Genomic DNA, 14,854 nt, shown 5'->3' with positions numbered 1-14,854 from the left:
TGAAGTCTAGTTAAAACTTTTTTCTTTTTTTGTCAGTCATGTGGCTTGAACTCTGGGCCTGGGCGCTGTCCCTCAGCTCTTCAGCTCAAGGCTAGCGCTCTGCCAATTGAGCCACAGTGCCACTTTTCTGAGTGGTCAATTGGAGTCTCATGCCCTTTCCTGCCCAGGCTGGCTCTGAACCACAATCCTCAGGTCTCAGCCTTCTGAGTAGCTAGGATTACAGGCATGACCCACTGGAGCCTGGCTAAAACAGTGTTAAAGGAAGTCTTCGAGCACTGTTTAAAAGGAAACAGTTCAAACTATACATCAATCAATATGCACTTTATTTCAAGCCAAGATTTTACAGAAGAGGAACAAACTAAGTGTGGACAAACTGTTCATTCACATTTGAGAAATAACATGGTTTCTAGGCAGGTTTTGAAAAAGTAGTTTGTTGCCATAACATCGGACTTTTATTTTTGAAACCAAATGCGTGTGTTTGTAACCATTTATAGTAGGGTGTTGACAAGGAAAAATACAATGTTATGAAAATTCAAACAACTCATAGCCACAGTGCAGACTCATTCATGTTGAAAAGGTAATGTTCATGTTTTCCAAAGGTAGTGAAAAATACTAGTAATCATCAAATAAATGCCCAGAATTACCAAGGAACAGTTAAAAATGACCAAGATCCAAATAGGTTATTTTTTAATCATATTTATAAAGAAGTGACAACACTAAAAAGTACATTGAAAACCAGTGTTTTAAACTTTGCAGGTGGGATTTTAAAATATTCCATTAACTTGAGATTGCAGTAATTTTTTTTAACCAAATATCATTTGACTGGCAATTCTCATATAACTTATAGCTATTAAATATCCCCAAAAGGAATACCTACATATCACGGACTATCAAATATAATCTGCATTTTGCAAATCAATATAAAATTTATCCATCATTTCTGTATTTTTATATATTTTTAAAATTAGGTTTTAAAGTTAAATGAATTTAGAATTGAAACTAAATTTGGAAACCTAATATGTTTTTCATAAACTTGTCCCCATTCTTTGCAGGTTTTTTTTTTTTTTTTTTTAAAAGAACACTGGAAGTAAATGATCATGAAAATTTGGCTACAACTTTAAGACATTAAAAAAAATACTCATTAGATGCCATTTGGCATTTCATTTCAAAAGTACATTTTGTCCCATCTTTCTCACTAGCAAGAGACTAAAACACAAACTTGTTTCCCCCATAAATATGGCTACAGTAATCAGAACACAACAAAGGGTTGATGGACAGTGCTTAGGTATTTAAATCAAGGGTAATGCTTTCCCACTCACCTAAAACAAACAAACAAAAAAACTGCTTTTGATTACCATATTATAAACATCAGATTTGCTGGCCAATGTTAAAAGGGTCCAGCAGAATTTTAATTCAGCAACACTTGAGAATGAATATATACCCACATGGATACATGTATGTATATATATTCATTTTATGTAAGTCAATATATTTACTAGGCATTCCCCACAAAATTATTTCACAATTAATTGCCAGTTTTAATAAACACTTGTTCACAGATCATCCATTTCTCTTAAATGAAGTTAGGCAATATCATATGTTCTGTTATGGTCTCCATCTTCTTCAGAATCATCCTCTGAAGCTGTTAAAAGAAAACATGATGATCAAGAATGATTTAGAGGAGGATGAGAATGGGAAATGTAAATATGAAGCCAGAAGAGCAATGACTTGTAATACAAAAATCCCAATTTAGTATACTGTTTGGTCAAAATGCTAAGTTATCATGACTGAGTTAGGGTGGTTGGATTGTGGGTGACACCCATTCATAGCACCCCCACCCCCACACCTTTTTGTGGTGTTACATAGTTTTACAAAAATGAAAATGCTTATAGATGTTGTTCAAGAGGATCTTCTAAACCATTTCTGAGATCAGTTTGTGCTCCTAGTAGCAATGACACATACACTAGAGAAAAAGTAAATTTAAGGCAAGTGCTCTCACACACCTGAGTAGAATCTGGCTTATTACCGCTGCATGTTTGATGCATCCGATGAGAATGAAAAAAAATGTACATAGAATAACAGGTTATGGGTGTTCTTGCAATTTACATTAATGCTATGTCTATACAATGCCAAGAAAAAGCTTTATTTAGTATGTCAAAAAAGCTTTATATAGACACAGCTTACGTTACTTAATAATTGGACTCAGTAAAAAACTATTGAGATTACCACCCTGTCTCCAAACTGCCAGAAACATCATTTTTACATTTCTGACCACATTTTATTCCACAATCATTAGTTGTTTGAGATTTAATATAAAGCATTTTGTATGTCTTTAAGAAGGACAGAGTAGGAAAAAAACACACAAAAAAACCAACAAAAAGACTCTATAAATAACTGCTTTATATACAAAGGAAAATGAAAGTTCACTAAAGAAACATCTAACCAACATTTATGGTTAATATACTCTTTTCTTGTATTAGTATTATATGATTTAAAACACCTAGCAAGTGAAATCAAACCAGAACAAATTACAGGAAAGTATGAAACATTTATAAATAAAACCTCCTTTTAATATTTGACCCCTAGCTTGTAATTGATAAACCTTTGGTTTATGCTCTCTCATAAAGACTAGAATAGCTTTTCAAAGAGCTTTCTGTTAATTCCACCAAAGAAAATTGAGTTCAAATTGATTTTCAAAATATACTAATACACTGGTATTTTCTTCCCTTTTTATATTCCTATATCACTGGGGATTGAATATGAGGTTTTACAACTGTTAGACCTGAGTTCTGTAACTTGGAGGGTGCCCCTAGTCTTTCTGCTTTTTTACTGTGCTTTTTGGGCAGGATCTAGTGCATATCACAGTACTGTCTTGGCCCCTCCTCCAGGGTACTTTAGATTACAGACATTTGCCGCACACTGGGCACAGGTACTTTGGGATTCATTTATAGCACTTGCCTCCTTTACTTGAATGGGGGTGTGTTATTTCATGGCATCTTGTTTCTTTCCTTAAATGCTGGGGAACAAACATTGCTATGTTTAGGAAGCTATATTCTAAAAGAGATGACAGTTTCCTGAAATAGGAAGTCTGGGGAAAATATGCCAGAACAAATTATTATTGCATCAAAGTTTTGTAGTCAATTAAAGGCTCTAGTTTGAAGAAGCTATAAAGTTTAAAAGCAATTGCACTAAATGAATTCTGACTCCTTTATTTTCACATGTAGGAATTAAAGTTAGTTTTCAAACTGTTCCCAGAGCCACTGATTTCTGTGCCCACCTGGTATGATGCACCACTGAGGTGCTATAGGACTTTTAAGAGGGCAGGCTGTGGAAGAACTTACATGGTTTTTGTCATGTACAGAGAATCGGGACTTCCCCTCTCTCTCTTTTCTTTTTGGGGGTTCTGGTCCAGGGACTGACTGTAGGCCAGGACCAGACCTTTTATGCTCAAACTAGTGCTTTACAAGTTAAGCCATGGCTCCATTTCCAACTTTTTGGTGATTAATTGGACATAGGAGTCTCACAGACTTCCCTGCATAAGCTGGCTTCAAACTGTGATCTTCAGCCTCATGAGTAGCTAGGATTACAAGCGTGAGCTACCAGTGCCTGTCTAGGACTTTCTCTCTATTTTCCGGAGCCATACACAAGTCCAAGGAAAACCCTTAGCAAAGCAAACCTAATAAGTAAAATTTCTTTACACATTAAAAAAACTAAGAAATATAGTTTAATAGTTAAATAGTATCTTTTTTAGTACAAGTGCTAAAATCAAAGTGATTTATTTACAATAAAAGTAAAACAATAATAGTTAAGAAATGTATCCTTCTGTATCTTAAGACAAATACAAATTAAAAGACTAGTGTCAATTGTCCAACTCTTATTTTCCAAGCCAACCCAGCTATCCACCGAAGCTCTAATTTAATCGAAAAGAGTATATATACTTAGATTTTGTTCTGTGGGTTTAATTTGCAAAAGTATATTCAACAAGTCTGGGGAGGGAAATTCCACCTACTTTCGAGATCTTCCATATGTGCCTGAAGAGTTCTTGCAAGGTTAATAAACTAGAAACAATGCAGAAAGAAATACAGTAGTTTAAATGTTGCAAATGGATCTAAAGAGAATCAGTATAGGAGACTCATTTCTACTTTAAAAAGTAAACACCATTTTAGTCCTTTATACAGGGGTATTTCATCCCCCACATTAAAAGTCATAACCATAAGGGCATTACTGTTAAATGTTTTATATAATCATTACTAATCATGTAGAAATCCATTTCTTAAAATTAGGAAAAAGTTTAATCTCTCTATGTAATATAATCGTTGTTTATAATTTAAAGTGAAGGGGAGAAAAAAGAAAAACATCAAAATACTTTGGAAGCAAATGAACTAAAATTTGCCTGTCTAGATAGCTGGTAACTGTATAAAATTTAAGCCTGTACTTTTTTTTTTAAAAAAAATCCTAGTAACCTCCTAACTTAACCTTGTTAATAACTATTAACTTTTTTTTTTTTAAATAAATGAATGAATTTATATGTTTTTTTCTCATTCTCAAAAGTTAGGGGTATCTTTTCAGAAATAATTTTACAGAGTTCATTTCTAAAGTTCATTTCTAAAGTACTGAGGAATCAAGACATCTTTGTTGAAATTCTGAATGCTCTTGATAGTTTGTTCTTTTTTTCTCTCAATGACAACCATCTGTCCACTAAGAGTCACTGTTACAACATCCACATGATGAAATATAGAGAAGTCTTTTACTAATTTAAGAATATTGTGATTTTGACTTGCATGTTTTTTGATAATTTTCAAAATAAAAACACTACACTGTAACATGGACTCTACTAAAAAAATTTTATTGCCAAAGTGAACATATATCAAAACGAGTTTGAAGGACATATATAGGAACACAATTCAAGATACTAAGTGTCCAAGTGCTAGAGTAATGACAGTAATCATAGGACTTTCTTTATAAAATGGTCAAAACAGTAGAATATAAATTTCCTGTCAGTACACTGTTAGGTGAACACTTAAAAATGAATATACTGGTAATCTTTTACAAAATAATAACATAAACTGAAGTCCATTTATCATTTTTTTTCCAGCTTTTGGAAGTCAATTGCATGTTTCTAAGATGTAAAAACTAAGGACTATTTTTTTTTATTAAAAGAACAGTTTCCCTTGGTGTTTCTAATTCCTTCCTTGTTTCTCAATGAAATATATTCCAATTATATTAACATTCTCAAAAGAGCTTTCTAAGAAAACTAAGGTGCTTATTGAGAAGGAAGACAGTAATTTCCACTAAATCTACAGTACCTTTATTTTTAAAAAACATCAAACAATAAAAGCTCCCCAGTGAAAACAATATGAACACATAACAAACATTTGCCATATCTCACCCACCCTTTACCTCTACTCCAATATTACTTACTCGGACACGTGTGCTTGGTTCATTTGTATTTCCCATCATATCAGAAAAGCTTTGTTCACACAAATGCAGTAACACAACTAGGTAGAGACCAGAGCTGATAAATTCATATTCAGCCTTCAATAGAGCAGCAAACAGGAGAAAAGAAAAAAAGAAAAAATTAAAATTATACTGATATTCACACTTTAGTGATAAACTAGAGGAAATATATTCATATCCAGTTCCTTAAGAAGTGTATTATACAAAAACTGACTAGCCTTCATAATTTGTTAAAATTTTAAAATTTCTTTCTTCTTTGTTCTCATTTTCCTTTATGTAATAACTTATATATATAAATTTAGCTTTTAAATAAGCTGATGGTAGAATGCTTTATTTTTATAAAGCTCTCATTTCCTTTTACAAATGGTTAATAGTGCTCGTTTACTCAAAAATTACTACACATTTACCCTAAATAAATATGTTCATCCAGATAGCTCAACTGTTTTTATTTTAGGTTAAAGGGAACAGATTAAGTATGGATAAGGGAAACACATTCCTGAATTCACATAGAATTTTTAATTGGTAAAAATAAAAGTTGATTTTTTTTTGGAGAGAAGGAGAACCCCACATCTCACACATGCTAGGTAACCACCCTATCTATGAGTTAGTTACAACCCCAACCCTATTAATGTTGGTTGAAGCTGTGAATAAAAATCACTAACACAGCACTGTGTACCTTTTTACTGTAAATTTTGGCAATTCACATATCTGACACGTCCAATAAAAAACGAGGAAACATTAAGCTCATTGCATAAAATGAGGGTAGTCATCAAGCCACTAGAACTCATGATTTACATATAAAACTAGGCAAAGCCAAGAAGCTGAAACAAGGCTGTCATTGTCTTTACAATGATTCTACCTACAGACTTCTACATTTTTTAAGAACATGAATCACTAAAATAACTAAATAAAAATTTCCCTTTAATGAAAAACCAGAGCTGGTGTTGAGACATGATGAACATGAAAAGGAGGAGGTAACAAGGAAAAACACCCCTTAGAAACCTACTCTCCTCCTGCAAATATACTTTCTTTTTTATTCTACCTTTGCATATACTTACTTGGCCCTGTTGTTTAAAATAGTTCACCTGTCATTATAGATTCCTTAAGGATTTAAGACCTTTCATTGCTGAAAGTTATTTTCTTTTTGGACAACTAGCTTAGCAGAGTAAATCAAAATTATAACTGGCATTAAAGTAGCATTTATGCTCTATCAACTAATTTTCATTGTTTAGATCAGTGATTTTCAAACCTGAATCTAAGCAATTACTTTCAAGGAATCTAGCAATTCCTTAAACTATATATAAGAACTTGTATCTATGTATATATTTTGTAAGAAAAATACATAGGTTTAATCAATTTTTCAAAGGGTACCCCTTATTCTCATATATCACTTTAGAAGGCTTCACAAAAGACTTTACATTGTGTGATTTCATTTATATGAATTACCCCAAACTGGTAAATCTATAAAACAGAATAAGGATTGGGAGATGCTAGCACCTAAGAGAAGGAAATGAAAAACACTGTTTAATGGCTACAGGATTTTCTTTTGGAGAGATGAAATAACTTTGGTAATCTTTTTAAACACATTTCTTTTTTCAAGAAAAATACTGAGCTCTTCATTTTAACTGGACTATTTAAATTGCTTACAATTTAGGGAAAGTAAAGTTGGCATGCCTACTTGGGACCACTGTCCTAAGCCTTTATTATTTTCAGACTTATTTATGAAGAAGAAAAATTTATCTTATTAAATTTAAAAGATGAACATGGATTGTCTTTTACTTTAAATGAGGGGAGAGAAAAAAAATCATACAACTATAAACAATGTAGTAAGAGAGAATTATGTTAAGAATATTATTTAATTTAGAATTTCTGACCATGACTTAAATCTTTTCTTCAAGAGCTGTCCTTTAAGCATAGGATAGACACTTACCAAATTAGGCAAAATATACTAACTTGTTCATTTGCATGAGCTCTATGTAGTTCATGAATATCAAAATCCTCCAGGTTAAGCTGCAACTTTTCTTTACAGAGTTCACAGGTGGTAACAGCCTCTAATGAAGAACCTGACAAAAATTAAACAACAAGTAAAAGCTAGGATTTATACCGTTTTCACAAAACATTTTCCCTTAAAATTTTAGGTTAAAATGTAGAAAATCCTACAGATGATATTAGAACGGAAAGTGTAGAGTAAGAAAGGAAAGGGGAAAGGAGGTAAAAGAGGAAGAAAGATGAGACTGTGTACTCCAATAAACCAGTAATGACGCTGAAGATAGTAATCTATAATACCCAATGTGCATACCAGGTTCCTTCCTATGCTACTTAAGCCTCCACCCTTATTTAGATAACTATATCCTAGACACTTTAATATATAGAGAGGCAATGGAAAATCATCCTTCCAACTTCCTCTTGAAATACCTTGTCATACCATGAATACAATGTTCAGTAGCATTTCCAACAACTAGTTACATATTCAGAACAGTATCTTTGATACACCCAAGACCTTGTGAAATCGAAGCAATGTGACGGCCCTGATGACTAGGAGGGGAAGAAGCCGTAAATGGAATTAAGTTCTCATACATGCTATCACATGAGAATGTGAAGCTATTAAATGAAATGAAGTGCACAAAAATATTTGTTCAAATAATAAACTTTATACATTTAATTTATAGGATATTATCTAAATCAGGCAAATTTAAAGAGAAGATAGCACATAATTTATCAGGAATTAGGAAGAGAAATCAGGGAGTTACTATTCCCTGATTTAAGGAGTTCTTTTTAATCTTGGTTAATAAAAAAGTTTTTAAGAAAGAGATGTTTATAATGACTACACAAAATTCTCTGAATGCTACTGAAATATTTAAAAATAGTAAAGCCAGAAAATTTTGTTCCATTTTCCCCATGATTAGAAAATAAAATAAATAAATAAAGCAAACAAAAAAAAAATCTTTCATTTCATATATCCTCAACATTTAACTATTGTAAGCTCCTGGCTCAAATTTAGTACTCAGTTTTGTCTATGTAATCTTTCCAACTGAAAAAATCCTAAATTAGTTGTTTTATGAGAAAAGATCTTTAATTTAAAATTAAATATATTCACTGAACTCACATTTGTTGATTATTTTATGCCGAACAGTTACAAAGGCACTAGGAGATTACGAAATAAAAAAGCAGTAGCCCTCTTTTCAAGGAGTAGCTAAGTCTTATAACTAGCACTACTTAATAGTAAACAAAAAAGGTATTAAGACAGTAGTAACTTAAGCACATTTTCTAGAGAACAGATGAAAGTACTCCTCTGAGAAAGTATGTTGACCATCCTGTCTCAAATCAGTTGTAGACAGATGCATTGTATTTTCACAATATACTTAGGTAGTGTTTGGTCAAAGAAAAAATTCATATACAATAATGGTCCCATGAAAACATAATGGAAGGGCTGGGAAGGTGGCTCAGTGGTAGAGCGCTTGCCTTGCATGCATGAGGCCCTGGGTTCCATTCCTCAGCACTACATAAGCAGAAAAAGCCGGAAAACAAAACAAACAAAAAAAACATAATGGAATAGGCCCAGCACCCATGGGCCCAGCTATATTAGAGATTAGAAGCATATTCCTATTAGGCTAGCTTTTTTAGAAAGGAGTATATAGGGGTAGTGACAGATTTAGAAAACCCTCTTCTCAGCCAATAATGGTGTTTCACGCCTGTTTTCTGAGCTACATAGGAAGTATAAATAGAAGAATCACATGTCAATTCTTAAATACTGTTTTTCTAAATATTAAGACAAAAAAGGGTGAAGGTATGGCTCAAGTTGTGAAGTGCCTAGCAAGCACAAAGCCCTGAGCTCAAACTCCAGTACTACCACCAAAGCAAACTAAACAAAAAGTGTCAGGCTTGGGAACAGGAAGTTTCCAGATCCCCCCCCCCCCCCCCCCCCCCCGCCCCCAATCTCTTTCCTAAACTTAATGCCTGAACCACAGTGACTATATACTCTTCAATGTTCCTTTTTCCGAGGCCCTTGTCCTTCATAACCAAAAGGGAAAACAGTTGCTCCCCTATGGTGTTTGCAAACCTTACATCCCCTCTCATTACTAATGACTTTTAGCACCTGGACAGCTACCTATCTTCAACAACTTATTTCTTGTTTATTTCAACATTCACACAGACCATTCATTTTGTATTCTTAAGTTATTCAACCGTCTTGCTTCCAAACATTACCTTTCCTACCTTGACTTATTCACTGCACCCCCTAGGATCTGCACTTAAAAATACCATCTTGTGCTTATTTTGTCAACAATTTATTATTGTAGCTAACCTACACTGACAACTCTCTTCAATGTCAATGAGATTCAAAAAGAGACTATCACTGCCCTACCTGCTCCTACTGGCTTTGATTTACATGATTATGACCACCATAATTATATCCTTACAGATGTCCTTAACTCCCTTTAGAATTTTTACTCCAGAAGCCAAACCCAATAAACTCCATTCTATATTCAAGAATCTGAAAAAATGCACATTTTACTCTAAAATACTACTACTACTAATTTTAGTTTTACTGTGTTCTATGCCAAACCCAGGACCCCCCCCATATATATATGTGTGTTGTATAAAACATATATAATAACACACACATATATTATACAAGTGCTTTTATTAAGCTACAATCACAACATTAAAATCACTTTATGGGCATTGCCGCTGCCTAGAAATCCTACTATACAGCCTTAGCATGTTATTTTTCCCATGTTTGAGAATTTTCTAATCCGTCTCTCAAAGACCTAAAGAAGATAGAACTAGAATCAATTAAATTGCAGGTCATGCATCTTCTCATTAAAAGAACAAATTGATTAACATCTATCATTCATACTAGTTTTCCAGAATTGAAATATCTTTTCTGCTATTAAAGGGTAGCCTTTAAACTTCGTATTCTATCATTAATTACTTTTTTCTTTGTGGTGATACTGGAGCTTCAACTTAAGGGCTTGGGCACTGTCCTTGAGCTTTTTCATTCACAGCTGTGCTCTACCACTTGAGCTACAGCTTCACTTCTGGCTTTTTGGTTGCTAATTGGAAATAAAGAGTCTTACAGACTTTCCTGTCAAGGATGGCTTCAACCTCACTCCTCAGATCTCAGGCTCTTGGATAGGATTACAGTACCTGGCTCCATCATTTTATCCCTCAAATCATCTCTATTGGCTTCTCTGAAATAGAGAAACAGCCCGAAACTCTCTTCCCTCAAAATAAAACAAAAACACTGGCCGGGCGCTGGTGGCTCACGCCTGTAATCCTAACTACTCAGGAGGCTGAGATCTGAGGCTCATGGTTCAAAGCCAGCCCGGGCAGGAGAGACCGTGAGACTCCTATCTCCAATAAAACCACCAGAAAACCGGAAGTGGTGCTGTAGCTCAAGTGGTTGAGCGCTCGCCTTGAGCTGAAGAGCTGAGGGACAGCGCCCAGGCCCAGAGTTCAAGCCCCACGACCGACAAAAAAAACAAAAACAAAAACAAAAAAAAACCCCAAAACACTGTATGATCCCCATCTATAATGCATACTTCATATCTTCAGTCTCTTTGATAGTTGTTTGTTGGGAGAAGTCTATGCGTCAGTCTCCCTTTTTAAACTTTTTCATCTCCTCAGTTCAGTATAATCAGGCTCATGAACCTATCACTGAATGCCAAAAGCAACTGTTTATCACATCCAATGTTCATTTCATGGTCTCACCTTTCTTGAACCATGACCAGTACTGGGTTGATCCCTAGTGATTAAACTCAAGATGTATCTACTTGCTAAGCAAAGTGCTCCACTTGAGCCATGCTCTGAATCTAGTCACACTCTCTTTAAAGATTTCTTTTGGCTTGCACAACATGACATTTTCTTAGTTTTTTTCCTGACTGGAGGCTGCTACTCAAATGTCCATTCTATAGGTATCCTAAGCATCCTTAGACATCTGGTCATTCTCTAGGTGCTCATTTAATCTCAAAGCCTCAAATGCTACTTATGTCCTTATGATAACTAAAACTACTATTATTTCTTCTGAAACGCCAGGCTGGTGTAGCTAATGACTGACATTTTCTATATAGTTACCTAAAATGAATTTCTGTGAAAAACAATGCTTGGTTACCTGTCCGTCAGAAGAGAAATTCCGTTTTTAACTTCCCTATTTCAGTAAAAGGAACACTATTTAATTAGTTGCTCAAGGCAAAAATAGAGCTTCCCTAATTATTCTTTCTGCTTTATTCAAGACTAAATGAATCTATCTCCAAAACAACCCAAAATCTATCCATTTCTATCACTGTCCTCATCATTACCACATCTATAGCTAGCTATCACCAATTCTGGTAAATGCTACTATAATAAACTCTTGAATGGTCTCCCTGCTTCCATTTTCCCCCATACTTTTCTCTAGAGCAAGCAAATATATATACGATTATTTCATTTTAGTCTCTAGTGTGTTTCATCATTGGGTTAGATGAAAAAAAAAAATCTAAGGTGCCTACCCATGACTCATGCCTATAATTCTAGCTACTCAGGAGGCTAAGATCTGAGAATTGAGGTTTGAAGCCAGTCTGTACAGGAGAGTCCATGAAACTTATCTACAATAAACCATCAAAAAGCTGGAAGTAAAGCTGTTGCTCAAGTGGTAGAGCACTTACCTTGAGCAACAAAACAAAACCTCAGGGTCATCTCCCAGGCCCTTAGTTTAATAAGTCCCAGGACTGGCATGTGTAAGCATATGCACATGTGTGTGTGCACACACACATGCACACACTGCTAAGTTTTAGGCCTTATCTTTAAGTCCTTCATGAGCTAGCCACTGCTAAGTTTTAGGCCTTATCTTTAAGTCCTTCATGAGCTAGCCTCTGCTCTCTCTCATTTCAACTATATATCACCCCTCTTCCAACCCCTATTGATATCAGCCACACTATTATGCATCATTCAATTTCTACACCAAAAGTCATTCCGACCTAAAAGTCCATGTAGTAGCTATTCTTCCTGATACAACGCTCTTGGCTCTTCATTCTAGAATAGCTAGCTCCTATTACTAAGCTCAGTAACATGTCCTCCCCTAGGACATCCCCGATCAACTAAATACCACCACCACAAGAGGTCTCATCTTTTTTTATTACCATGCTACAGCTCCACCTACAATTGAATTGTGCTTGGCTTCATCACAGGCAATCCATGAACAAATGAATCAGCATGACAAGCAATTTATCTTTTCTAGGATACATAGCTGGTAAATGTATTTCTTTGATTAAAAAAAAAGGATTTTATATGATATACCAAGCAATTACAAATTTTAACTGTCGTGCTTTGGTAATATTTTAAAAAAGTACTATGACTACATTCACAAAGCAAGGCTAATGTTCACGGCTGTGTTTGTTACTTCAAAACTGATTTAGATATAATTATTAAGACTTTTAATAAATAGTAAATTGCAACGAATCTGTTAACCAAAATGTATACATACATGCATCTCTTAGGATGAGTCTTACCAGAATTGATTTTGGCCTGTAACCACTTTTTCATACACTCTTGGTGGACATACTGCAAACTTCCTGTGCACTTGCATGGCTCTATCAGCAAATTAGATGATGATGCTGCTGCCATTTGACAGATTCTACATAAGTCACCTTCCTCTTCTTCAGAATCCTCTAAAAGGAGGCTAGAAAAGAAAGCACATTTTCTTGAGCTTTCACAACTTAATCATTTCTTCTGATACATAATTCCAATTTCATTTTTTTGTCATTTCTATACTTGCTGAGTAGAAAAAAGAAAAGCAGTAATAAGAAAAAAATAAAAATTGGCTGGGAATGTGGCTTAGTGGTAAAGTGCTTGTCTAGCATGCATGAACCCTGGGTTCGATTCCTCAGTACCCCATAAACAGAAAAAGTTGGAAGTGGTGCTGTGGCTCAAGTGGTAGAGTGCTAGCTTTGAGCAAGAAGCAGCTCGGGGACAGTGCGAAGACCCTGAGTTCAAGCCCAAGACTGGCAGCCCCCCCCCCCAAAAAAAAAACAGTAACCATCATGAAAATAACTTCATTGAAAATGCAGTAATTACTTTAAAAGCAAACAAAATAGGCTATATCAACACTGATTTTCAAATGATATAATTTTACCTTTAGTAACAGTTTAAGTTCCCTATTTTTCAAAAATCACTTTAAGTAACTGCAGTACCCTCTAGAATACTTCAAATCCAACATTATAAGGGTGAAATATATAAACTTATGTTTCCCACTTGTGAACACATTTTAGGACTACTTCAATGAATCAAACACCTAATGAATTGTGGTTTGCCATTTCAAAGTTATCAGAATTGTATTTTTACACTGATAACTTCTAAAATTGGATCACAGTAAAAAACTGGTTATAGCAATTTGAAGTATACCTAGATTCCTAGTAAACTTGCAAGACTTGTGCAAAGAGTTAAATATACAACTGCCCTATGTTAATCAGAAATGACCTCAAGTATAAATTATTTTGAAACACTGAAAATGAAAATCTGATATTTATTTTACCTTTAAATTTCCTAATTCCAATTATGTTTCTTAAATTTACTATATTTTGCACTTTAGCTACAGAACTCTTAAAATCCTCCAAAATAAAGGAAAAGAGACACAGTCTCTTCCTCTCTGGTAACTCAAGAGTGTAACAGTGCTTTCTTCAATAGAAGTTTCGACAATGTGCAAACACTGAAGTTAAAATACCTCCTGAGTAAATATTCTTTCTACAAAGAAAAATGTTTTTTTGTTTTTTGTTTTCCCTTGCTTGGCAGGTCTGGAGTTTAAATTTGGTCTTGAATTAGCTAGGATGGCACTCTAAAACCTGAGTTCAGCCCTGCTCATTACTTCTGCCTGGGCTGGCTTCAAACTGAGCTTCCAGATCTTAGCCTCTTGAGTAGATAAGATTACAGGCATAAGCCACATGACTGTGAAGTAGTAAATTTAAAAGCAGAAAAACAGTAGCTACATGGCAAAGTAGGAATAAAGTAGCCCAAGATCTAGAAAGCAGATTAATATTCCTTTGTGGATTTGAATAGAATATTTCTTCAAGTACAAAAGTATCTAAAATTATAGTAACAATGTATGCTACTGCCTCCCTAATGTTAGTTTTATGTCTCACCATATATGGTACAAATATATTTTACATTCAAATATTTTTTTGGGGGGGCTCCAGTTGTGGGGCTTGAACTCGGCCTGGGCGCTGTCCTTCAGCTCTTCAGCTCAAGGCTAGTGCTCTACCACTTGAGCCACAGTGCCACTTCCAGCTTTTTTCTTTTTGCTTATGTGGTGCTGAAGAATTGAACCCAGGGCCTCAGGCATGCAAGGCAAGCACTCTACCACTGAGGCACCTTCCCAGCCCCTACATTCAAATATTCTATCCTATATTATCACGAAAATTACTTT

The 14,854-nt window shown here is 34.6% G+C and overlaps 1 protein-coding gene across 6 annotated transcripts in view; it reads right to left on the bottom strand.

The window, feature by feature from the left end:
• Positions 1-306: 306 nt before the first annotated feature.
• Positions 307-14,854, bottom strand: part of Marchf7 (membrane associated ring-CH-type finger 7) — a 36,951-nt gene continuing 22,403 nt past the window's right edge. For 3 of the 6 annotated variants that reach the window (XM_042683419.1, XM_042683422.1, XM_042683423.1), the window contains 5 exons: positions 12,945-13,114; positions 7,411-7,520; positions 5,422-5,535; positions 4,010-4,058; positions 307-1,642 (listed from right to left, as the gene is read on the bottom strand). In XM_042683419.1, coding sequence (XP_042539353.1) covers positions 1,584-1,642; positions 4,010-4,058; positions 5,422-5,535; positions 7,411-7,520; positions 12,945-13,114 — 502 coding nt within the window. In that variant the 3' untranslated portion in view covers positions 307-1,583. Of the gene's footprint in view, positions 1,643-2,003; positions 2,029-4,009; positions 4,059-5,421; positions 5,536-7,410; positions 7,521-12,944; positions 13,115-14,854 lie in introns of all 6 variants that reach the window. The other 3 variants (XM_042683421.1, XM_042683424.1, XM_042683420.1) reach the window with 2 other exon arrangements.

This window comes from Dipodomys spectabilis, unplaced genomic scaffold (genome assembly GCF_019054845.1).
Source record: "Dipodomys spectabilis isolate Male_0828 unplaced genomic scaffold, ASM1905484v1 ptg000081l, whole genome shotgun sequence".
Lineage (NCBI taxonomy): Eukaryota > Metazoa > Chordata > Mammalia > Rodentia > Heteromyidae > Dipodomys > Dipodomys spectabilis.
This window is presented reverse-complemented; position numbering and strand designations above follow the sequence as displayed.